Consider the following 25,788-nt stretch of genomic DNA (forward strand, 5'->3'; position numbering starts at 1 on the left):
GGGCACTACGCGGGAGCTGCCTGCGTGGCGTCCTAGGCGGGGCGCAGGGCGCCGGCACGTGTCATCTCGGGCGCAGGCCGGAGGGTGCGTGTGTGACCTGGGGAGGGGTGTGCCCCGGGAGTGCCCGGGGGCTGCGGGGCGGGCGCGGGCTGAGTCACGGCCGAGCTCGCTTTTATAAACCCTTGGAGACTCGGAAGCCGCCCAGCAGTCCGCAAACCCGCAGCTCCACGCTCCAACCAGAGCGCCCGGCCCTGCGCTCCCAAAGGCCGCCGAACGCCTCCAGTTCCGAGGGCGCCATGAGGAACCGATGCTGCGCCCCTCTGCTGCTCCTGCTGCTGCTGTCGCCGCTGCTGCTCACGCCCCCCGCGGGGGACGCCGCCGTCATCACCGGGGTAAGCAACCCAGCGCACCTGTCTGCTGGAGGCGCCCAAGGGGGCTGGGGAAGGGGATAGAGAAGGGGAGGCCAGGGACGCGGGGAGGATCGCCTGAGACGGAACACCTGCCCCGGACACCCCATGGCACACTTAGAAAAGTGCCCTGCTCAGGAAGCAGCTGACGGCACGGGACACTGCGTGCGCCTTGGAAGAAAAAGTCACCAAAGTACCACTCTCCCACCTTTCTCGCCACTTTTCCCCCCGCCTGCTTCTTCTTTATCCCCACAACCTCTCTCCTCCTGTTTGGTCCGTTTTTCTGTTCAGATGAAAGATATTTTTCAAAGTCTTCTCAAGCACTTTTTCAAGACGTTCCAGCCTGTAATCTTGAAATTTGAAGGGCCCTTCCTGAAATGCAAAGGGGCAGGGTGAACACCCCACATCCCGAGTCTTAATCCACGCATCCTCCGTCCGCAGAAACCCTTTAAAATAACTTGGTCCCAGGCCGTATGTGCGCTTTGAACAGCGATGTGGATGCTTTCTTCTGGGTCCCAAGGCTTTTTTATTTTTTTTCCCCACCCTATTGAGGTTCTCCCTCTAAAAGTTTCCATTTCCAATTCCTGATAAAGCATCTCCAGTGCTCGGGCATGATTATGGAGTAGGCGGTCATGTAAATGTTTTAGCTTAGAGAAGACGTCTTCATTTGGAGGTAGGAACCAATTCACTTTTTTCCCCACTCTCACCAGTTTTTTTCTATGGATCCAAAGGACGCATTTACAGCACAGAATTAAAAAGTCTAATCTACTTTACATCAACAACACAAAACCGCTATCATTTCCTGGTTCAACCGCTTTACTCCCTTTTCTCAAGTCTGAAATTATTTTACGTCTCCATTAAATTTCTTCAAATATCTAAGTGCACATTATAGGATTTAAATAAAACCTCTGCGTGTGAAATGATGATATATAGATAATGTCAATGCCTTGAGAACATAAAACTCTATCGTACCCATGTTAATTAGTAGGCTTAGAGCATATGTTAAGCCCAACAATATTTGGTTCTATCCAGGAGATACTTAGTTAATAGCATTGTGATATTTATTAGAGTAGTTTGGGGTGGGGGGGTTGTTTTTGTTTTTTACCAAATGTATTTGAATAGTTTTGTCAGTAGCCAGCTGATGTGGTTGAAAAAAAATATGGGGCTTTCTAGTACATGAGGGTTGAAACATGATAGTTCTCTTCCCCTCTTCTCCTGCTGGCTCATTTTAAATTTCTCCTAATCCTCTGAGCCCCAAATTCTTTTGCAATGTAAGTATCTTTTTGTTCCATTCATGGGACAATAGAGTTTGAATAGCTGTGCAATGGATTAAGGATGAAGGGCATTAGGAAACAGCTGTCTAATTAAAAATATATAAACCTGTGCAATTCTTTGTAAATATTTCCAAGAACTGACACTTCTTGTTACAAAATGAAATTTTTATCACATTGGATGTTTATCTACAGAGATTAAAGCTTGTTATATAGTTACAGGGGCTGTGTCCTCACTGTCATTTTAACTCAGTGTTACAAAAAGAATTCCATTAAAATTCTCTGAAGCTACATGGTAACAAAGAAACGTAGTTATGTCTCCATGACAGGAACCATCTGGAGTCAAATGAAAACCTAAGTAACTTATCTAGATATATTGTCTATAGGATGTTAAAATCCAAGTAATTGATTGAATTTTAAAAGATTTTTGGCTGGATTTTGACTGTCTTATAAAAAGAGTTGGTGGAGTTTCAGAATTCAAGGTCTTGAGCATCTGTTGAAATAAAATACTGCCTGAGACCTCCACTTTAAATATTTATTTTGTAATATGTGTAGTCTTTTAAAAAATGATTTATATGTTACATCAACTCGTTAAAAGCATATTTGAAAAGATCATGTACTGAACATCTCACTTATGGAATGAACTGGCCATGTATACATGGTATCTGGCATATAGATAAAAGTTGGAAAATGGGAATGTTAAATATTTTCCTATAAATGTCCAAACACCCCAATGTGGAAATTATAGGTTTTTGTCCACCCAATTACTTATTTAAGTAGGCTGAGAGAAAATTCTAGTGGGGGAAATAAATCAACTGTAAAGCAAGCTCACTTTTAGTGAAAAGTAATGAATGAGAGTGTACCCATACACGCATGTTTATATTTTAAGGAGTTATGGCTGTCCTCAAAACTATGAACTTTTTGAAGGCATGTTTTAGTTGTTCCGAATAATTGTAGATTTAAACTTGTGCTTAAATGATAAACTTTTTAATCTTATATACTGTATAGTTCATAATATTTTTATCTTGTGTGTAATTTGTTAGCACAACATTACTGCACACCATTCAAACAGAGCATCCTATTTTTTATTGATTCTAGGAAAGAACAATAGTTCTTCGGGTCTATTTTCATGCATATAAATTTAGACTTCATTAGTTATTTCTATTTAATAGTGTATGAAAATTCCTCCATAGCTGATTATTTCACAGTTTTCAAGAACAGGTGCCTTGAGTAATCTCTGTAGCGGATAATTGTATTTCCTCACTGATGTCTCTGATAGTATAGTTCAGCTGATTTTGTATGTACACATATGTATATCCTAAGCCAATCATTTTCTTTTTTGCAGGTTACTCACTGGGGATATATGTGGAAAAAAGAGTAGCGTAAGGGAAAGTCTTGGTCTGTCCATTCTCAACCTATGAGGTTTATTTCTTTAAAAGGAAAATGGTAACAATCAAGTCAGTGGTATGAGAAACATCAAGTCTCATGAACTAAAATGCAAATATTTAAAAGGGAAAATGAGCACTTCTAAAATTTACATCAGTGCCTTTCTGGGTCTGGAGCAGTTCATGGCATATTTAGAAGCTATTTAAACCCCTTTTGGAAACTGGGCCCAATGTATTCTGTAGTTAATAGTCATAAAATCTTATGACTTGATTTATGTGTTTCCTAATGGACATGTATGCTATAAGACTAACATAGATTTATTTTGTTCAAGTTCAAAGCAAATTCAATAAAACACTAGAAAAAGAGAGCTGGTTTTTTAAAAAAATATTGTTTTTGAGATTTTCATAATATGTGAGCCATTTTTTAGGCTATTTTTTAAAAACTAGGAAAATCTCTTCTGATAATATTTTATGGTAAATCTGTATAAGCATATGAATATTACAGTTTTAATATATGTGATTATTAATAGAATAGCAGTTGGATATTTAAAATGAATTTTTATTGCTAATTTTAGATTTTCTTAGCTTGAGTCTTTTCTGCTATCTGTATTTACCTGTTTGCTTGTTTCATTTCAGGCTTGTGACAAGGACCCCCAGTGTGGTGGAGGCATGTGCTGTGCTGTTAGTATCTGGGTTAAGAGCATAAGGATTTGCACACCTATGGGCAAAGTGGGAGACAGCTGCCATCCACTGACTCGTAAAGTTAGTATGTATGTTTGCATTCACGGTAGTTCTCTTATGTTGTAGCACCCTAACTTTGAGCAAAGTCTGTGCGACATGAAGCCCAGGGTAGTGTACTTGAAACTGGAAGTTAGAGATGATGATAATGGAAAACCACCTGCTCTTCCCTCTCCCCTTCTGTTTGAAAGAATTATATCCACTAACATTCTTATTCTAGTGATCATTTGCACATCATTATTCTCATGACATTAGAGACATTTCATAATTTCAAGCACATGAATTTGCTTAAAATCATTTAGGAATTCATACATGTCATTACATATACATATACATTATACCATCGTATGCTTCTTTGCAGAAATCAGAGTATAGAAGTTCTTGAAAAGACTTTTAATATCAGGCCTACTGATAAGGCAGAAGTAAAGAAGTTGTGTGTTGTGGAGGCATGTGCTGTGTCTTTAGTTTCTGGGTTAAGAACTTAAGGATTTGGATTCCTATGAGCAAAGTTGGGAGACAGTTTTGTTTTTCAAAAAATTATCAATAATATAACTAGTTTTATATCTTAATTCAAGATACAAAAGTAATTGACTCTGTCTACAGGATAGATTGTTCACAATCCTAGAGGTGACAGTTAATTTTCTAATGTATCTTATCTAATAGTTTAATATCAGAGTGACCTACAACATACTTTCAAAGAGTTATTGGCAGTAAGAGTTATGATCATAGGATAGCAGGGTTGGGTAGGACTCTGGAGGTTGTGTTGCAGATTCTTACATCTGCAGGTGCCAAACACGTTTACACTGCTTCTGGAAGGGGTAGATGGGAGGCAAGAGGGAACTGGGAAGGTGGGGAGCTTGGAAAGTTTTTGCACTTCAGATTAAAAACTTTTGAAGCACAGTATGATCTCAGCAAAGTCCACCAGGGATGCTAGGTTGCAGTGACTTGCTCTCCTAGTCTCATGTCCTCTTCTTACCCAGCAGTAAGGTGAAGTCCAAAGGCACAGAAAGACATGCCCCAGGCCAGGTAACTTGTTGGAGGCAGAGTTCAGTCTCTGCAGTGTTCTCTCTACACTTTATCGAACCAAACTGAATTCCTTCTCTACTTTTTATCACATGTGCATAGAGTTTAAAACTAATAAAATCAAACATCTTCCCTGTACTTCACAGTCATGGCTAACTTAATATTTTGACTTCCTTGTACTAAATGTAATGGGATAAATTGGCTTAGGTTTATTTCCGTGAGCTGTATGTAACAGGGACTCTGGTTGTTTGGACCTATCTGAAGACTGAGTGTGGCTTTCCTGTGGCTTCCTTGAGAAATACTTCCTGTAACATTTAAACCATTCCTCCCAAGGGGTTTGATCACTTGAGACTGTACTGCCATTTTTTTAAACATATTATGCCCCTTTTACTCATGGCTATTTTAGAACAGAAAAGGTTTTAAACCGTTAGTCATCTGTCTCGATGCCAAACTCCCCACGAGGAGGTGAATTGGCTCAGCCACCTTTGGCATTGATCTGTTTGGTCCCCTTCCTTACTGAATGTCAGTCATCTTTTGTACATTTGAGTTGCTGTCACTGAAAAGCTTACTCCTAACTTAGTCTTCATCTTCAAGAACTGTGTTGTTTTTGTACATCACCTCACATGCCCTAGGTAAGGATCACTGTTTGCTGAAACAAGTGAAGAGTGTCATATACTGTGGAATCATTTTTGTATTAGCAGCAATAATAGTTGCCACTTGCTGAATGCTACATGTGCCAGATAGCCTATAGTAAATGTTGCATACATGGTTCTTAATGCTCACAACAAATCTATGGAGTAGGGTGGTTTTGTCAGTCTCCACACAGCAACGTTAGACCTCTGATGGCATCAGTAACTACAAAGTAACAGGTCAGAGTACCAGTACCACAAAGTAACAGGTCAGAGGGCAGACACCAGATTTTATTTCTTGTCTGTGGTCTTAACCACTATACTTTTCTTTCTCTGTGAAAGATGTTGTTGTGTATAATTTCAACATTTTTTAGTCCAATTAACCGAAACTGGTTTGTGTGGGTCAGAGGTTCACTGGGATGAGGGTTAACAGGCCAAAGTGAGAATTTTGTCTCATACTATGGTTCTGATGCCTTTTCCAAATCTGAGATATTTTAAAAAGAGAACCAAATTGTTTCTCTGGTTCCCATATAGCTTCTAGTTCAGGTTTCATGTAAGGCCAATTCTGAAAGTAAACAAAACATTCTCCCATAAATCTGGGTATATCTCTATGCTTTTGTTTTTATCACAGTTTTAATAATGAAGTCTCTAATAATAGATTATGGTTTTCATAGTAGAATTAAGGGACAAGAAATGAAGTATTTTTAAAAATAAGATTTTATATCACATCTGAACATTTGCCCTATTCAGATGCCCACCTGAAATTTGTTTCTAGAACTCAGTGTTACAATTTTTCATACTGGTTATTTTTCTGTCTTAAAAATACATTTTTGCCCTGGCTGGTGTAGCTCAGTGGATTGAATGCGGGTCTGTGAACCAAAGGATCGCGGTTCGATTCTCAGTCAGGGCACATGCCTGGGTTGCAGGCCAGTTCCCATCAGGGGACATGTGAGAGGCAACCATACATTGATATTCACTCCTTCTCTCCTTCCCTTCCCCTCTAAAGATAAATAAAAATAAAAATCTTTGAAAAAATACATTTTTTTTGTCATTTCAACAACCTATTTTTAGTCCCACACTTGTTACTTCTTCTGGTTGAAATTAACCTAATTACCTTAGTAAAAATCAAGATTTTCCCAGAATATCTCCCAATTATATCCTATTCAAAACAACTCAGAAAAATTCATAAATATATTCTGGTGAAATTCTACTCTGAAGTTTAGTGGCTCATTAGTAGATGGTAAAGAATGGAGACACAGTATAGAAAATTCTGTTTTAATGTGATGTGCTGATTATGCCCCCCATTTTTTTTAAAGAAAAAAATGGGTTAACTGGTCGTGGTCACCGGAATCGGTGATCTAAACACACAAGACTCTGAATAGGTGAAGACTACCCGTTTAAATTTTAAACTTCCCTTTCTGGTTTGGCCTAGTCATTAGCCACAAATGTCTGTTCATGTTGATAAAGTGAACAATAGTTGATGAGTGAAATTGAGAACTGTCGATAGGAGCTGATAGCCCTGAATTCAGTTTACTATTTTATTGTACATGTGCCACCTAACTGGTAAAGTTTGCAATCACTAACTGCTAGACTATACTTTTATAATTATATAGAATTAACTTTACATTTGATAATTCAAAAATAAGGTAAAATAAACTCCATCTAAAGAGAATATATTTTCTAACCACATTTTTGGCAAATAAATAATAGTTTTAACATGACTTCATCTTTTAACAGTAAAATTTTTAACACAAGTTACTGAATCATATCACAAGAGGGAATACTTTGCTATTTTTAAAAGGTCATTATTTTAATGCCTACTAATACCTATATTTTTCAGAGTTTACGAAGACAGGCAAATTCTACTCCATTCTGTTTACCTGTTAGCTTTGGAGTTTATAATTATGTGATTAATACTTTGTGGGGTTTTTTTTATTTTTTTTTGTTTATTTTTTAAATTGATTATGCTGTTACAGTTGTTCTATTCCCCCCTTCATTCCCCTCCACCCTGCCCCCCCATCCCCACCATTACCCCCCTTTAGTTTATGTCCATGTGTCTCAAGTCCTTTACGTTCTATATTTCCCATGCTATTCTTGCCCCCCCATCTATTTTCTATCTACTGTCTATGCTACTTATTTTCTGTACCTTCTCCCCCCATCTCCTCCTCCCACTCCCCTGTTGCTAACCCTCCTTGAGATCTGCATTTCTATGTTTCCACTCCAGATCTAGCTGTTCTTTTAGTTTGCTTTCGTTTTAGGTGTGGTTGTTAATAACTGTGAGCTTGTTGTTCTTTCACTGTTCATGTTTCTTTAACTTCTTTTTCTTAGATAAGTCCCTTTAACATTTCATATAATAAGGGCTTGGTGATGATGAACTCCTTGAATTTGATCTTATCTGAGAAGCACCTTATCTGTCCTTCCATTCTAAATGAAAGTTTTGCTGGATAGAGCAATCTTGGTTGTAGGTCTTTAGATTTCATGACTTGGAATATTTCTCTCCAGCCCCTTCTTGCCTATAAGATCTCTTTTGAGAAATCTGCTGACAGCCTGATGGGGACTCCTTTGTAGGTGATTGTCCCCTTAGCTCTTGCTGCTTCCAGGATTCTTTCCTTCATTTTAATTTTGGCTAATGTAATTATGATATGCCTTGGTGTGTTTCTTCTTGAGTCCAACTTTTTTGGTACTCTCTGGGCTTCTTGGATTTCTTGGAAGTCTATTTCCTTTGCCAGATTGGGGAAATTTTCTTTTATTATTTGTTCAAATAAGTTTTCCACTGGTGGTTGTGTCTTTCCCCCCTTCTGGTACCCCTATAATTCGGATATTGGAGCGTTTAAAGATGTCCTGGAGGTTCCTAAGTCTCTCCTCATTTCTTTGAATTCTTGCTCCTTGACTCTTTTCTGTTTGGCCATTATTTGCTTTCTTCTGGTCCACTCCATTGATTTGAGTCCCAGTTTCCTTTTCAATGCTGTGGGTTTCCTGTGGAATTCCATTCATTTCCATTAGTTTAGCCTTCATATGTTTCTCTAATTTGTGGCTATAATCAACCAGATCTGTGAGGATCCTGATGACCAGTGTTTTAAACTGGCGTCTGAGAGTTTTGCTATTTCTTCGTCACTTAGATTTATCTCTGGGGCTTTGAGGTCTTCCTGCGACATTTTTGGTCTGTTCTGGCCCTTTAAATGTGAGAAGCGGCGCCTTGGACTCCCAGGTCGCTGGGTTGTGACGCTGTATGTGGGGGCGTGGTCAGAGCGGGGAAATGGCGGCGCCCTCTACCGCCGCTTGCTGCGGGGATGCTGGGCCCCGGTCCAACTGCCCCCTCCCTCGCCTGTCCGCTTGCCCGCAAATAGGCAACCGCAGTCAACACGCAGCACTGCCTCCCCACTGTCTCCTCTGCAGTCGCTCACCCGGTGGGTTGCTCGGTCGCTCACTAGGTCCAGTCCTGCGTTTGGAACCCGTGCGTCTGGATTCGCGCATCTGGATTCCGCGCCGGGTCCGACTCAGTCCTCCTGTGCAACCCCTCACGAGACGCCGGTTTCGCCCCTTACCGGTTGGGCTGAAGAATTTGTTGTTAATGGACTTCTGAAAAGTTCAATTTTCCGTGTTCTGGTTGTGTTTTCTGATGCTAATATTTAGTTGTCCCTAAACTTGGTTGTGTGAGAAGGCACGGCACATCCACCTATACCTCCATCTTGGCGGAAGTCTAATACTTTGTATTGTTTATTATTTTATGAAAATTTTCAAGTAAACCATATTTCCTCTCAAAATTTAATCTTTTTATATTTTGCTCCATTTTTAAATTTCAACATTAAAAAAATTAAATGTTGCTTTTTTCTTTTTAAAAATATTTTATTGTTGTTCAATTATAGTTGTCTACATTTTTCCCCCATGACTGCCTCCCACCCCAGCCAAACCCACCTCCCTCCCTAGCTTCCATGAACCCTTTCATTTTGTCATGTGTTCTTTATAATTGTTCCTGAAAACCCTTACCCCCATTATCCCCTCCGGTTACTGTAAGACTGTTCTTGATTTCCATGTCTCTGGTCATATTTTGCTCGCTTTTTTCTTTTGTTGATTATGTTCTAGTTAAAGGTGAGGTCATATGGTATTTGTCTTTCACTGCCTGGTTTATTTAACTTAGCACAATGCTCTCTAGTTTCATCCATGCTGTTGCAAAGGGTAGGAGCTCCTTCTTTCTTTCTGTTGCATAGTATTCCATTGTGTAAATGTACCATAGTTTTTTGATCCACTCATTTACTTATGGGCACTTACATTGCTTCCAGCACTTGGCTATTGTAAATTGTGCTGCTATGAACACTGGGCTTGGGTTCTTTTGTATTGGTGTTTCAGGGTTCTTAGAATATAATCCTAGCAGTGGAATTGCTGGGTCAAAAGGCAAGCCGATTTTTAGTTTTCTGAGGAAATTCCATACTGTTTTCCACAGTGGCTGCACCAGTCTGGATTCCCACCAACAGTGCACTAGAGTTCCCTTTTTCCACATCCTCTCCAACACCTGTTTGTTGACTTGTTTATGATGGCCATTCTGACTGCTGTGAAGTGGTATCTCATTGGAGTTTTAATTTGCATCTCCCTGATGGCTAGTGATACTGAGTATATTTTCATGTCTCTGGGCCCTTTGTATGTCCTTCTTGGAGAAGTGTCTGTTCAAAACCTGTGCCCATTTTTTAATTGGTTTTTTTTTTTTTTGGGTCTTCCTGGAATGGAGTTGTGTGAGTTCTTTATATATTTTGGAGATCAAACCCTTGTCTGAGGTATCATTTGCAAATATGTTTACCCATATGGTTGGTTCTCTTTTCTTTTTAATCCTGTTCTCTTTAGCCATGTAGAAGCTTTTTAATTTGATGAGGTCCCATTTATTTATTCTTTTCTTTATGTCCCTTGCTCTAGGGGACATAGATGTTGCTGCCTGGAATATCTGAGATTTTCCTTCTGATGTTTTCCTCCAGGACTGTTACAGTGTCACAACTTATATTTAAGTATTTTTATCCACCTTGAATTTATTTTTGTATATGCTGTAAGTTGGTGATCAAGTTTAATTTTTTTTTTCAGGTAGCTGTCTAGGTCTCCCAACACCATTTGTTGAAGAGGCCATATTTACTCCATTTTATGTTTCTGCCCCCTTGGTCAAATATTAATTGACCATAAACACTTGGATTTATTTCTGGCCTCTCTGTTCTGTTCCATTGGCCTATGTGTCTGTTCTTGTGCCAGTACCAGGCTGTTTTGATAAGAGTGGCCTTGTAATACAGTTTGATATCATGTATTGTGATTTCTCCTACTTTGATCTTCTTTCTCAAACTTCCTGCAGCTACTCAGGGTCGTTTATGGTTCCATATAAATTTCTGAAATGTTTGTTCTATTTCTGTAAAATGTGTCATTGGTATTTTAATAAGGATTGCATTGAATCTATAAATCACTTTGGGTAGTATGGACATTTTGATTATGTTAATTATGCCAGTCCATGAGCATGGTACATGCTTTCATTTGTTTGTGTCTTCCTTAATCTCTTTCTTCAGTGTTGTGTAGTTTTCTAGGTACAGGTCTTTTACCTCCTTGCTTAGGTTTATTCCTAGGTTGTTGTGGTTTTTTTGTAGCTAGATAAAATATGATCTTTTTCCTGATTTCTGTTTCTGATATTTTATTGTTTGTATACAAAATGCTTCTGATTTCTAAATATTGACTTTGTATCTTGCTGTTTTGCCAAAATCTTTTGTTGGGTTGAGTAGTTTTTTAGTGGAGTCTATAGGATTTTCTATGTACACAATTATGTCATCTGCAAACAATGACAGTCTTGCTTCCTTCTTTCCAATTTTGATGCCTTTTATTTTCTTTTCTTGTCTGATTGCTGTTGCTAGAACTTCCAATACTATCTTCAGTGGGAGTGGTGAACGGGGGCATCCTTGTCTTGTTCCTGAACTTAGTGGGAAAGCTCTAGGTTTTTGCCCATTTAGGATAATGTTGGCTGTAGATCTCTCATATATAGCCTTTATTATGTTGAGGAATGCTCCCTCTGTTCCCACTCTGCTAAATGTTTTTTATCATAAATGGGTGTTGTACCATACCACATGCTTTTTCCACATCTATTGATATGATCATGTGATTTCTTTCTTTCATTTGTTTTTGTGATATATTACATTTATTGATTTGCAAATATTGTGCTATCTTTGCATCCCTTGCATGAGTCCCACTTGATCATAGTGTATATGGTCTTTTTAACATATCGCTGGATGCGGTTTGCAATTATTTTGTTGAGGATTTTAGCATCTATGTTCATCAGCAATGCTGGCATTAAGTTTTGTTTCTTTGCTATGTCTTTATCTGCTTTTAGGATTAGGATGATGTTGGCTTCATAAAAAGAGTTTGGTAGTCTTTCATCTTCTTGAATTTTTTGGAGTAGTCTGTGAAGGATGGGAGTTAGCTTTTCCATAAGTGCCTTGTAAAACTCTCCTGTGAAACCTTCTGGTCCAGGGCTTTTGTGCATCGGGAGTTTTTTTATTACTCCTTCAGTTTCATCAGCTGTTATTGGTTTGTTCAGGTTTTCTGCTGCTTCTTCATTGAGTTTTGGAAGATCATATTTTTCTAGAAATTTGTCCATTTCACCTAGATTTTCAAATTTCTTGGCATATAGTTAGTTCTTTGTAGTAATTTTTACAATCCTTTGTATTTCCATGGTATCAGTTGTGGTCTGTCCTATGTCATTTCTGATTGTGTTTATTTGGGTCCTTTCTCTTTTTTTTCTTGATGAGTCTGCTTATAGGCATATTGATTTTGTTTATCTTCTCAAAGAACCAGCTCCTGGATTTATTGATCTTTAGAATTGTGTTTTTAGTCTCTATGTCATTTAATTCTGCTGTCATCTTGGCCATTTTATTTTTTCTACTTGCTCTGGGCTGTCTTTGTTGTTGTTCCTTGAGTTCTTGTAGGTGTAGGGTTAGGTTATTTGAAATGTTTCTGTCTTTTTTAGGTAGGCCTGTATTGCTATGAACTTCCCTCTCAGGACTGCCTTTGCTGTGTCCCATAAGTTTTAGATTATTGTGAGTTCATTTTCATTTGTTTTCAGACACTTTTGGATTTCTTCCTTGATCTCATTGTTGACCCAGTCACTGTTTAATAGCATGCTATTCAATCTCCACAAATTTGAGTGTTTGGCTGTTTTGTTTTTTTTTTCTCTTGAGGTTGATTTGTAGTTTCAGTCTCTTGTGGTTAGAGAAAATGTTTGATATGATTTCAACTTCCTTGAATTTTTTGAGGCTTGTTTTATGTCCTATCATGTGGTCTATCTTTGAAAACGTTCCATGTGCATTTGAAAAGAATGTGTATTTTGCTCTTTTGGGATGAAAGGCTCTATATATATATCAGTTAAGTCTATTTGATCTAGGGCATTGTTCAATGGCACAATATCTATGTTGTCCACTTTTGACAGTGAGTTGTTCAAATCTCCAACAATAATTGTATTGCTGTCAATACCTTTCATGAAATCCTCCAAGATTTTCTTTATGTATTTGGGTACTCCTATGTTGGGTGCACATATATTTACAGTGTTTATGTTTTCATGATGGATTCTTCCCTTAAGTATTATGAAGGGACCTTTTGGGTCTCTTTTTATGGCTCTTGATTTGAAGTCTTTTTTATCTGATGTGAGTATTGCTACCCCAGCTTTTTTTTTCCTTGTCTGTTTGCTTGGAATATTTTTTCCAGCCCTTCACTTTCAGTCTGTGTAGGTCTTTTGTTCTGAGGTAGTTCTCTGGTAAGCAGCATATATGTGGGTCATGATTTCTTATCCATTCAGCTGTTCTATGTCTTTTGGTTAGAGCATTTAATCAATTTACATTTATGGTTATTATTGACAGGTACTCATTCATTGCCATTTTTTTGTACCTGTGCTCCTCTTTCTCTCACTGTTTTTCTTCCTGTTTTAAAGGAGACCCATCTCTTACAGAGCTAGTTTGGAAGAGGTATATTCTTTCAAGATTTTGCCTGGGAAGCTCCTTATTTGGCCTTCCATTTTAATTGCAAGCCTTGCTGAATAAAGTAATCTTGGTTGCAGGCCTTTGATTTTCATTATTTGCAATATTCTTACCATTCTCATCTGGCTTAGAGCATTTCCATTGAGAAGTCAGCTGCTACTCTTATTGGGGCTCCCTTGAATGTTACTTCTTATTTCTCCCTTGCTGGCTTGAAGATTATTATCTCTGTCTTGAAATTTTGCCATTTTTGTTATGATGTGTCTTAAAGTAGACTTCTTTGGGTTCCTCTTGATTGGACTCCATGTTTCCTGGATTTGTGTGGCTTTTTCTCTCATGAAATTAGGGAAATTTTTCATTATTACTTTTTCAAACAGGTTTTGTATCCCTTGCTCTTCTTCTTCTCCTTCTAGTATGCCTATTATGCAGGTAATATTATGTTTCATGTTGTCTTGCAGCTCCCTTACCATCTCTTCATTCTTTCTGAGTCTGTTTTCCATTTTGTGCTCTTTCTGGGTTTTTTTTCTACCTTGTCCTTTAGCTAGCTATCTAATCCTCTGCATCTAACCTTTTTATTCCTTCTACTGTGTTCTTCAATTCAGAAATTATATTCTTCATTTTCTTTTGTTGGAAAGAACCTTGTTGATAGGTTCTATTTCCTTTTTCATGTTGGTATAGTTTGCAGTGAGTCATTATAGTTTCCCTGTAGTTTTTGGTAATTCTCAGTAAGCTCATTGAGCTTCCTTATAACCACTGCTTTGAACTCCATATCAGATAGTTGACTTGCCTCTATTTCATTTAGCATTTTTTCTCAGGCTTCCTCCTTTCCTTTCATTTGGGGATTTTTTTTTTTGTCTTCTTATTGTTTGTGAGATTCTTCTTGTTCACCTCTAATTCTTAAATTGATCCATTCTGATTCCCTGGGTTTATGGTGTGAACTTCTATGGAATAAGGCCTGTGAGATTCAGTAGTGCAGTCTCCTTGATCTCCTGAGTTCACTGGTCTTAGGCTGTCATGTATGTTGGCTCTGTGTATGTCTTTGGGTTTTGATTGTTGTTGGGTCTTTCTTTGGTGGGTTCTTTCCTACAACTGGTTAACTGAGGGTTACTCCCTCCACCACATCTTGCATTCTGTTTTGCCAGTGTAGGCAGGTTGTGTTGAAGCTGATTCTTCTGTGTGTAGTAGGTTTTGGGGCTTCTCTCTCACTCTTGTTCAGTTGTTTGTTCTGGGAAATTTCTCCACCATTTAATTGTATTTCCAGATTGATCCTGGGTGGAGGTTAGTGTGGTTTCCACTCCCTCCTTCAGCTTCTTCCATTGTTATCTATTGGTGGTTTCTATGTTGGTGGGTTTCCTCTTCCAGTAGGTATCCTGGTGTTCACAGCTCCCACCGACTCTTTTTTGTGATCAGTTGGAGGGGGGAGGCAAAATGGATTAGGATAGTGGGAGTGTATGCAGTGGGGTTTATAGCACCAACCCGAAGATAAGAGATAGGAGAGCTTTTGGATATATATAATGTTAATCATAATATTTCACCCAACCAGCCACTTTTTTAAAAGTGTGGAAAAAAGGTAAAACTTTTGTTGGGGGGGAGGGATTTTGAATTGGATCTAGAAAGCAGTGAGTTTGTTGGAGGTCACATTATGAGGTAAATTGAGAGTAAAGGATAGTAAATAGGTGCAGTGTATGAGAGAATAAAGTTAACCACTACAGTAATAAAGTCCCAGAAACAGTGAAGTGAACTAAGATCCAGGAGTGGTGCTGTGTAGTATTTAGAATTGCATGGGATAACAATTATTTACAACAGTAATAGAGCAACAATCATATGATAGAATCTATGTGATCTGAATAACAAGAATAGTAAGTACATGACCCAGAGTAGTGTATTATTGGGACACAAGTGAAGTGAAAGACAGAAAATTAAAAATACACTGTGAAGAAGTGAACAAGGAAAACCAGTCAAACAATGCAATTTAACAAACCAAGCAAAGAAGACTAAACAGAAAGAAGAAAAGTAAAAACATACTAATAAAATAAAAGATGTAAAATAATGAAAAATAATAATATAAATATACAATAACTTGCAAGTTCTGTGGAATAGCAAAGTAATATTAGTCTCACTGTCTCAGTTATTGGGATGATCCCTCTTTGGGTCTAACTCTGGTCCTTTCACAGTTTCATGTTTTATTGTATCACTTGCAGGAATTGAAAAAAAAAGAAAGAAAGAAAGCTAGAAAGAAGAAGAAAAAACAGTTTCCTGCTGCCTTTAAACCAGCCAAGCCAGTTCTGCTGGTCTTCCTGGCAGCAGCAGGTTAAGGGAGATTGGTTTTGCTTTTCTTGCTTCCTGTGGTTTTGTAGGGATGGGGGCCAGGTCTGAGCCACCTTCTTCACAGTTGCCCAGTTCCTCAGTTTGCTGCCAGGCCTCCAGTGCCCTTCTGCGCCTTCAGTCTACCAGCTGTGCTATCCCTTGAGATGCAGCAGTTAGGGGCCACTCACATACCACCTTCTTGCTCTTTGCTGTCTTAAATGCTAGGGACTCTCAGAGTCTCTTCAGGGTAGTTCGGTTCCCCCACTGAGTAAGTATTTCTCAGGATTGCTGACTCCCTGAGCCTTGCTACTCTCCTCTCTACAGGAGTCTCCACTTTCTTAGCACCAGTCACCCTGTTAGGTGGGGGCGCCCCAATGGCTGTAGTGGCTGGTGCAAGTGAGTGCCTCCTCTGCTGCTGCAGCCAGGGCAGTGGGATTGGGTGTGCACTGGCCTCCACAGCTGTGGTGGCAGCCACAGAGGGTGGGGGGGCGGCTGGGTCAGTAGTGCACCACTGTGGTTGTGGGCGCAGATTGGCACCCTGTGCTGCTGAGGCTAGGGGTAGGGTAGGAGTGCAGCCACAGTCTTGGCAGCAGAGGTGGGACCAGGCCAAGGCTGTGGGTACCCAGCAGGGGGAGTTTGGGGGGCTGCTGCAGGAGAATTCCCTCAACAGCCACTGAGTGCCTCCTTTTTTTCTTTTTCCTTTTTGTAAAAACTCCTCCTGTTCAAGCTTGCTGCTCCAAACAAGCACCTGGCCTCTCTTTCACATAGCCCAACTGTCTAACCAGACCAGAAACTACCAGGTCAGGATCCATCACTGCCCAACTCTTCCCAGCTGCCCATATGCTCAGCAGGTGCACACCACCCCTGTGTGTTTGCCATTTTGTCTTTATTCTCCCCAGCGACTTCAAGCATCCAGGTCTGTTCTGGTGCTGCTCAAACCTCCCCATCTGGCAGGGGAGAGAGCCATTGACCTGGCTCTCTGCCAAGAATCCTGGGGCAGACCCAGTTGAGGTTGGGCCTGGGGCTACAGCGACCCTGGTCCCCACACTGGTCTCAGGGACCTTATTGTCCCAAAGCAATCTCCTTACCATCCAATTTTTCAATGTCCTCTACAATTTTTGGCCTCCAACCTTCATATATGGTGGGATTCCATTGGCTGTTCACTCTGTTCCTCACAAGAATGGCTAGGTGTTCCACCTGTGCACTGGGGGAAGTGGACTCCGCTCCTACCTATTTTGCTACCATCTTCCTCATTCCTAAAGATTTTCTTTTTGTGTTTAGCTGTACTGTAAAACTTGAAAAATACATTTTTAATTTCTGAAGGAAAAAACTCAAATTAAATCATGGGTCTTTTGTTTATGTAAAAAGAGAATGGAAGATTTAAAAAATTATTAACTGTTTCTACTATAGGCTCAACCTGTGACAAAACATTGTAAGTAAGCATGGTTGTAATTTCAGGGTGGAGTATAAAATTTTTGAATTGGCAACTAAAATGTAACTTACACGACTACAAAAATGTAGTGAAAGACAGCTGAAAGAAAGTATAATATGCTAATTGCCTCATCTTTCATATCATGAATATCAAGAAACCCTACTTTTGATTCTTGGGGAAGAATTGTAGCTGTGATTACAGGTTCATTGGCCATTGGCAGAGAGATGCTCAAGAAATAAATGTTTTGGTCTAATACAGAGTTTTTCAACCTGGACACCACCAATATCTGGTTCAGATAATTCTGTGTTGTAGGGGGGTTTTCCTGTGCATTGTGAGTTGTTTAATAGCATCCCTGGCCACCATCCACTATCTAGTTGTGACAATCAAAATGTCTCTAGACTATGACAAAAGTCCCCTGGCAGGTTTGGAGGCATTTGGATGGTGGGGTTGGGTATTAGAATGACCGTCATTGAGCACCACTTGTCTAATAATACATCTAGCCTACAGGACGCAGTATAGAACATGAAGCACCCTCATTTCATTGGGATGAAATGAGGTAGCTTTTGGGGGAAATGAGGTAGCTTCAACAGCTACCCAAGCACACAGCTTCTTTTGACTGCTCATCAACATGGGGTGCTTGTGGCTGCCAAAGATGAGGGCCAGGTTATGTGGAGGATCCCCTTGATCCACAGAAACTACTATCTTTTTTTGCAAATCTTTTATGACCTCGTAGCCTAAGAGGCCCAAGGCCTGCATATCAACAGCTCCCCTAACCCAAGTTCCACACCACCAGTGAGGCCAATGCACCATTTCTGTTTTCAGTCACACTTTCTAAGGAGACAGTGCAGTGGAAGGCCAAGGTCAGGGCAGCCTCCAGTTTCCTAGGCCCACATTAACTCTCTACTCACAAGACAGAGTTAGAAAAATGATTGCATTATTTAGTGTTATATGAATGTATACATATTCAAAAGAATTGAAGAAACAATGTAAAACTTTACAAAGTTAAGATACATAGTGATTTTCATAATTATTAAAAGCAGAAATTGTGGGAGCTGAGACTTTCAATTTTCATTTCATGCACTATTCTTCCATTTGATTTTTTAAAGCTAAGCACCTTTATTGAAAAATATTGTAACAAAACTGGTTTTATTTTAAATAAAATTACAATAGGACCAGTTTTTTTATGTCACATGACTAGACTTTTCTTCCTGTGTTTCATTATACTTTCTTCTGTAACAAAATTGTCTCTGTTTTGAGAGGAATCACACCAAAAAACCTTTGTTATGTCTCAGTCCTATTTCCTTTTTTAAAAGATGCTGCAAATGGATAAAGATCATGCCTTCGCCAACAAGCTGCATGTTCTCCCTTGCTGTCTTCTAAAATTTGCTGTTTAGGGTTCCATTAGAAACATTGGATTGAGTACATAGTTGATTATAAAGTATATCATCAAGTGTGGGCTGAATGATTAGCCCTGAACTATATTTGTACATCTGAATATGCATCTTTGTAAGCACTTGCTTATACATTGGTGACCATCAGACACCTATTGGTTTGTCACACAATGTACACATATATAGATCTAGAAGTGAAGGGCCGGTCAAGAAATTGGCAAGGATCACTGAGTATGTCAAGTTGGAAATTGTGGTCTTTGTTGCATTGGGCCTGTTCCATGTGGGAGTTGGTGTGTGGGGTGACGATAGGTCATGGGACCAGAGATAGTTGTCCCTTTGCTTTCAGGGAAGTCATGGATTATGATGATGGCCGGAGTGGAGGAGGGAGATAGGCATTTAACAAATACTTTCTTAAGTGTCTCCTAAGTGTTATGTACTCATAAATAACATAGATTTGTCCCTTCTTCAAAGAGCCTAAATCCAGGCATGGTGGTATTTGAGGAGAGAGAAAAATTTAGAAGAAAGTGGGACTGGATTTGACTATGTCACTTTCCTTTTCTAACTGGGTGTGACCTCTGTCAGGGACATTACTTCACCTCAAGAGGAAGCCACTTAGCTCATGTCAAAATGAGGACTGGCATGTGGGCCTTATTTGACATTTATACACAATGCCTTACAAGGCCTGGCCCATGTCAGGCTGACACTGTTATTTTTCTTTTCTGTTTGCTATTGGCACTGACAGCTCATGTTACAAGCCAAAGAGCGATCATAGTGTTGTAATGCACAGGACTGTAAGCACTGTGAGAGAACCTATTAGTAGCTGAAACTATCTTATCTTTCATCATTAAAATGTGATCTCTGTGATGAACAGGGGCTTTCCTGGTTTTGTTCATTGCTGTATCTGCAGCACCTGAAGTAGAACCTAACGTATTGGTGACACCAAGTAAATGTCAGTTGGATGAATGAATGAATGAATGAATGAGTGAAAGAAATATGCTTAGTATTTTCTAGGTACAAGAGTTTGACTTGCTCGTTATAACTTCAGTTCACTTATTTCAGGCTGCTTTTCCTTGTAGATTGCTGCCTGTGGTAATTTTTCTCAACCTCAGCACTATTGGCATTTTGGACTAGATAATTCTTTGCTATGAGGACTGTCCAGTGAACTGTACAATGTTTGTCAACATCCTTAACCTCTACCCACTAAATGTCAATAGTACTGCCCTCTCAATTGTGACAGACAAAAATGTTCTGTGGATGCCTACATCCTCTGGTGAAAGCGGTGGGGGAAGCATCACTCTCAACAAAGAACCACTAGCCCAAGCAGTAGCTTTAGTCTTGACAAAAAAGGAGCTCTCAAAGTCTCAGAAGGGATCATAAAGTTCATGGAGTATAACTTCTCATACTATCCTGTAATTGTCCACACTAATCTATCTCTGCCCACCTTCTCTGACATAATCTCAGTGGCAACAAATGAGCTAACCATCTGTGTATCTTTTTACACACACAGTGACAGAACCATTCTGAGCATAAGTCTGCATGGTGCTGATGGCCATGGTACCCATGTGTATACAATGCATTTAGAGCCTTGAAAGCAATGCCCTTTCAAAAAGACAGAGACACGTGAATGTCTCTGCCTGTCCATCACATTCATACTCTGCCCTCTTCCTGATTTCCTTTGTATATATTGATCTCAGTCATCTCCCTGGCCCTTCCAGAACCATTTTGGAAATGGGAGGCAGGAAAGAAGAAACAAGAAGAGAAGAAAAAGGAAAACAGGTAAGAAGACCAGGAGCATGGTACAACTCAAAGTTAACACTCAGAGTAATTAGCCTTGATTCTTGTTGGATTTGTTTTATCAGTTCAACCCCAAAATAAAGTTAGAATGGTTCTGCCACTGTCTATAGACAGTTATTCTTTCTTTTCTTTTTATATGTAAAATTATCTAGGAGGCATCAGGAAAATGCATCTCAGATTTCTCATAAGGACATGTAATTGGTGCAAGATGGCCTTTTGATGAAATAGAATAAAAAACACACTAGCATTGCACCAAATAAAAGCATTTGAGTTGGAAAACAGGAAGGATGCATTTTCCTGCCATGTGTAAACTATAGAACGACCTGAGGCATGAGTCTCTACTAGCTTGCCTCTCTCACTTTAGCCTGAATCTGATTAATTTGCCATCCCAATTCATTGATTCACCTGTTCTAAGCTTGACGTTAAATTTTCTTTGTATAACTTGCAAAGCAGGCAGATTCCCGTGAGGCACCATTCCTAGGGGAGGAAGGATAATTTTTGCACTCTGCCTCTAGAAAGCATACATATTTGGAGGGTGCTCCACTTGCTCCTAGCACAGAAAGCCATCACACCAGTTGTTGGTTGACCCTTCTCAACCAGCTTCATTGGTGACATGGTCAGGGCTCGCAGATCATTAGCTGAATGACTCTTGGGTTGAAGCCAGCCTTTTACTGCAGGCTGTCCCTAGGCAGGGTTTAGTTAGTTCCATTTCAGCAAATGGAGCTTGCCTCCTTCTCTAACTTTCCTCTTGTTCCTCCTCCTTCCCCCCACCCCCAGAATTTTGATTCCTCTGACACCATGTGCAAACATGTGAAGTTATATATTGCTCATTGTCAGTGAATTTATCTTTGCTTATTATATAAGCAAATTTATAGGTGAAGTCATGCCATAGTGTAATGCTCTTCCTAAGGAGCTTCAGTAGCAGGACACGATAAAAAGAATTAAAATGAGAAAAAGTAAAAGACAGTATAGCTTGATGGTTAAAAGCTTAGCCTCTAGTCCAGCTGCCAGCAAAGCTTCAAGTTCTGGGTATTTGGCAATGTCTTACTAATGTCTCTGTGTCTCAGTCTCTCATCTATAAATGGGTATAATTAGTTGCCATCTTCATAGTGGTTGTAAGGATGGAAAAGGATAATACATACAAGTGTTAAGCATATTGCCTGATGAATCATTAGCACTCAATAAATGCTAGCTGTTAGTAAAAGAAATTTCTCAAGAATAGTTTGACATTTTTTTAATGTTTTCTGCTCTGACTCGGTTTTCTTTTTTATTTTAGGTTCCATATTTTGGGCGGAGAATGCATCATATGTGTCCATGTATGCCTGGCTTAGCCTGTTTACGGGCTTCATTCAACCGATTTGTCTGTTTAGCCCAAAAGTAATCACTTTAGAGTAGAAATTTTAAATGTAAACAGCCACGTGATTTCTGTAAAGTCTATTTTTTTTGTGATTGTACCAAAAATTGGTATGCCAGAAAGAAATGCTATTACTTCCTCAACTTTTCAAGTAACCTTTCTAGCTTTGATTTCTTTTGCAGAAGCTTATTCTACTTTATTTTTTTGCTTTTATTTTTTATTTTTAGTTTATTTTAATTGTTGTTCAAGTACAGTTTTCTGTCTTTTACTCCCAACCCAGCCCACCCCCCTCTAGCTTTGATTTTTAAATGACCTCTTTTTATTGAAAAAATTTAAATTTTGGATAGAATGTAACATGCAAGATGTTAGAGAATTGGTTCTCATTTCCCTGTTTGTTTTGATTTGGTTTTGCTTTTTAAAATGCCAACAATCTATTTTCACAAAAATGAGGAGAATAAGAATTTGATATCTTGTTACAGAAACCTTTTTTTTTTTTTTAAACTCTCTTTCTCCCAATCCTGCCCCACTACACATACACACATCCTTGTTTACCCTTCGGTCCCTTGTCTCTCACTCATCAAAGAATTTTAAGGACCTCAGTTTATTCTTTGCCATTTCTCTCCCTGCCCCTCTGGCATTTAAAAATGTAATTGAGAAGGGGTGGGAGTCTTGTCCATATCCTTCAGCTTGCTGGCAGAGTCACTGATGGGAATCAAGTTTTTTACTGATACTTAAACAGTGAAGAGTGTATAGTTGAACTAGACACTCCAAACTTACATGGAATGGAGGTTGGGGTGCTGCTAAACATTCCACTGAACCAGTCTATGCAAAGGGGACCTCAGGTCTGCTGTATGACTATATGAGGACAGAAGTAATGGAAAGTCAAATTAATTTAGTTCAGATTTGTAGACTTGGGTTTTTTTTAAAGAGTTTCCAGTACAATAACAATTTTCAACCAGTGTGCTGTAAGAATTTTAAAAATATGCAGTACCTAGCTATTGAGTCAAGGACCCTGACCTTTTTCCCCTTAGACTGTCAAATAAAAAAAAAATGACAACAGCCAACACAACAATAGCTATCTTGTGTGAATGAATCAAAATTATATCTATTTTTGTCAGATCAGCAAAACAATAATATATTTTTGGCATGCTACAGAATTTTAGTAGTTTATGTGTGCCATGAAATAAAAAAGGTTGAAAATCTCTACAATACAGTATTACATTTATTTCTTTTTATGAAGTTCATTTTGTTAGAAAAGTCTCAGAGTTAGAGATGTTCCCTAAAATGTCACTTGGAGAGGAAATATTGATTTTTACCTGGCATAACACTAGTTATCACTTTTAAGTTGGTATTAAGTTGAATTTAAACTTCATTTGTAATCTAAAGTTCTGTTATAATGGATTGCCTAACATCCTGCCATTTGTACCTGTATCAATATTGCTGTGTGCAAATTCTGTATCAGAATAATGACAGTATTGTATATTATTTGATTTTAACATTATATCCCTATTTTTGTCACTGTTGTCTTCAGTTTTTATCACAAGCATATTTTCATATAGCCAACAATTGGCAAAGACCCTTCAGTTAGTAAAATAAATATAGCACTAGTAGTATGGTGCATTTTTATTTTACATATAGGAAAGTTCTGTTTGTATGAATTTTGAGGTAGTGCCAAAAAACTGTGTAAATCAGTAAAGTTTTGGAACACGAGGGGAAATTATGACATACAAAACTGATTACAATCAGAAATGGACTCATGAGATTTCACTGTTTGACTCAGCCAACGTGATGGAGTGTTCATCATGGGTGCATAGGCAGGGTGCTGGGTGCTAGCCGTCCAGTGATGCTAATGTAGCCTGACCTTGAATAACCCACCAGGTATAAATGGAGTCAGCATCACAAATAAACAATTTATGAACTGTGTTTCACTGACTAACTATGACCATGCCAATCTATGAACTGTTTTTTAAAAAGTGTTCATTTTGTATTTATTTACTTAGCCAGGGTTCAGAATTGTACATTGTGTGTAACTTCACCCCTGAGCTAACATGCTCATAATGTATGGAATTTTGCTGTACTGATGACCATACTTGGTCACAGAAGTATTTTTGGTTCAGTTTAGTCTGTGTTCAAGAAGCATTCCTTAGCAGGGGTGTCCAACCCAAAGCCCACGACAGGCTGCATGCAGCACAGGGTGGCTATGAATATGGCCTAATGCAAAATTGTAAATTTACTTAAAACCTTTAAATTTTTTTGCTCATAAGTTTTCATTAATGTTTGTGCATTTAAAATGTGGCCTAAGACAACTCTTCTTCTTCCAGCATGGTCCTGAGGCACTTAAAGTTTGGACACCCCTGCTAGGTCGTTGGAAAAAATATTAGACTTTAGCAAGTGCAATTATCTGCAAAGGATCAGGTACTTCAGCAATTTTGCTAAATGTTATTTTCACATAATGTTCAATATATCCTTTTAAATAAGTGGTCAAAACTGAATTGGATCAATCATTCTTTTTCATCTAACTTAGAAAACATGTAATCACCTTTTTTTAAAACTTTGTTTTTACAAATACCAACTCAGTTTTTTTTAAGTGGTAGACTGAATGTACATAGTTAAAAGAATGAGGTGAAGTTTGTGTAGAAAACTTAGCACTGGTACCTACTGACTCACTATCATGCAAAGAAAAACAGAACTTTGTCATTTGTTACCTCTCCTTTTGGTTATTATTTTTATTAAAGAATAATATTCCCTTTTTATTGTATAGTTCTGTTTGGCTATTATTTTAACCTCTTACCAAAGCTAGCACCTTTCAAATCTTTCCAAAAAACTTGTATTCAGCCCTTATCAGTGTGTCTCAGTAGGTTGGGTGTCATCCAAGAAACAGAAAAGTCACTTGTTCAATTTCTGGTCAGGGCACATGCCTAGGCTGTGGGTTCTGTCCCCAGTATGGGCACATATAAGAGGTAACTGATCCATGTTTCTCTCTCACATTGATGTTTCTCTCACTGTCTTTCCTCCTTCCCTCTTCTTCTCTCTAAAAATAAATAAAATCTTTTTAAACATTGTAATTGTACTTCATGGAGATTCTTTCAAATAATTCTATGCCAGGCTCTTTCTTCTAGACCCTAGGATGGTCTCTCACTGAAGTTGGGACTTCATAGGCCAGAATTTCTACAAGATAAGACAAAACGAGAATTTACACAAGAAAAACTAAGGCAACAATGTACTTTGATGTAGTATTGTGAAAGGATAGAATCTATTTTAATATAGAAATGAATCTAATCCAGAAGCTACTGACCAAACTCAAGTCTACCTTTAGATTTCATTGCAAACATTGACTTTCATGAAAACTGTCGTTTCTGACTTCAACTTTTTTAAAAATAAAAAAAAATTAAGCCATAGAAAAGTTTGTGCCTCTCTATGTAACTGAAGACCTTCTTCCCAACATTTCAAAATAGTTGTCTTGTTGGAAGATGGCAAAGTCCAGTGGTAGATCAAACACATAAACCAGTTTTCTTCATTGGTTTTAATATCAGAAATCTCATCCACTTGTTTCTAACTTTATTTCTTAGAAGGTTGAACTTGGGGACAATTCTGATTTTAAAAAGGACATTTTTTGGCATTCAGCGACATAACCAGAGGCGGTCTGTCTGCCTGCTGCTACAAAAGCAAATACTCAAGAGGCAAGTGCTGGACTAAAGGAAAGTGGTTTATTCAGATGCCAGCCATCTGGAAGATGGTGGGGGGTTCATGTCTCAAAGCCCATCTCCTATGAAGATGGGAGGGACTCACATCTCAAAGCCCCATCTCCTGGGAAGAGGGGGTACTCTTGTCACAAAGTCCATCTCTACCTCTCAGTGGAGGCAGAGGTTTTTAGAAGGAGGGGGAGGGAAACAGAACAAGGAAGAGAGAGCTCAAGGAAGGGGGTTGAAAAGTTCTCCATGTGCAGGTGAGCACATCGAGATAAGGCAAATGATGTGCATCATCATCCAGTGTGCATCATCCTGGTTTAGTCATCTTGTATTCACGTCATCCTTGTTTTACGTCATCCTGACTCCACCATTGAAGGTCAGCAAAT

The 25,788-nt window shown here is 38.9% G+C and overlaps 1 protein-coding gene across 3 annotated transcripts; it reads left to right on the forward strand.

The window, feature by feature from the left end:
• The first annotated feature begins 206 nt into the window (after positions 1-206).
• On the forward strand, positions 207-24,729 carry PROK2 (prokineticin 2). Of its 3 annotated transcripts, XM_037150310.2 has the most exons (4): positions 207-392; positions 3,700-3,825; positions 20,281-20,341; positions 21,634-24,729. In XM_037150310.2, exons 1-4 carry the CDS (start codon positions 297-299, stop codon positions 21,738-21,740), a joined length of 390 nt encoding a protein of 129 aa, XP_037006205.1. In that variant the 5' UTR covers positions 207-296; the 3' UTR covers positions 21,741-24,729. The 3 variants fall into 3 exon arrangements, with proteins under 3 accessions (XP_037006205.1, XP_037006204.1, XP_053510765.1); XM_037150309.2 differs by lacking the exon at positions 20,281-20,341 and having other exon boundaries at positions 21,636-24,729; XM_053654790.1 differs by lacking the exon at positions 3,700-3,825 and having other exon boundaries at positions 21,636-24,729.
• Positions 24,730-25,788: the final 1,059 nt, after the last annotated feature.

This window comes from Artibeus jamaicensis, unplaced genomic scaffold, assembly GCF_021234435.1.
Source record: "Artibeus jamaicensis isolate MK-2021 breed Jamaican fruit bat unplaced genomic scaffold, CSHL_Jam_final contig_886, whole genome shotgun sequence".
NCBI lineage: Eukaryota > Metazoa > Chordata > Mammalia > Chiroptera > Phyllostomidae > Artibeus > Artibeus jamaicensis.

What these genes read in the sequence shown, in the direction of transcription:
- PROK2 (XM_037150310.2), top strand. Translation starts at nt 297, where the DNA reads ATGAGGAACCGATGCTGCGCCCCTCTGCTGCTCCTGCTGCTGCTGTCG. An exon ending in GCCATCCACTGACTCGTAAA is followed by an intron (nt 3,826 to 20,280) that starts GTTAGTATGTAT and finishes TGGCCCTTCCAG; the next exon opens with AACCATTTTGGAAATGGGAG. An exon ending in GAGAAGAAAAAGGAAAACAG is followed by an intron (nt 20,342 to 21,633) that starts GTAAGAAGACCA and finishes CTTTTTTATTTT; the next exon opens with AGGTTCCATATTTTGGGCGG.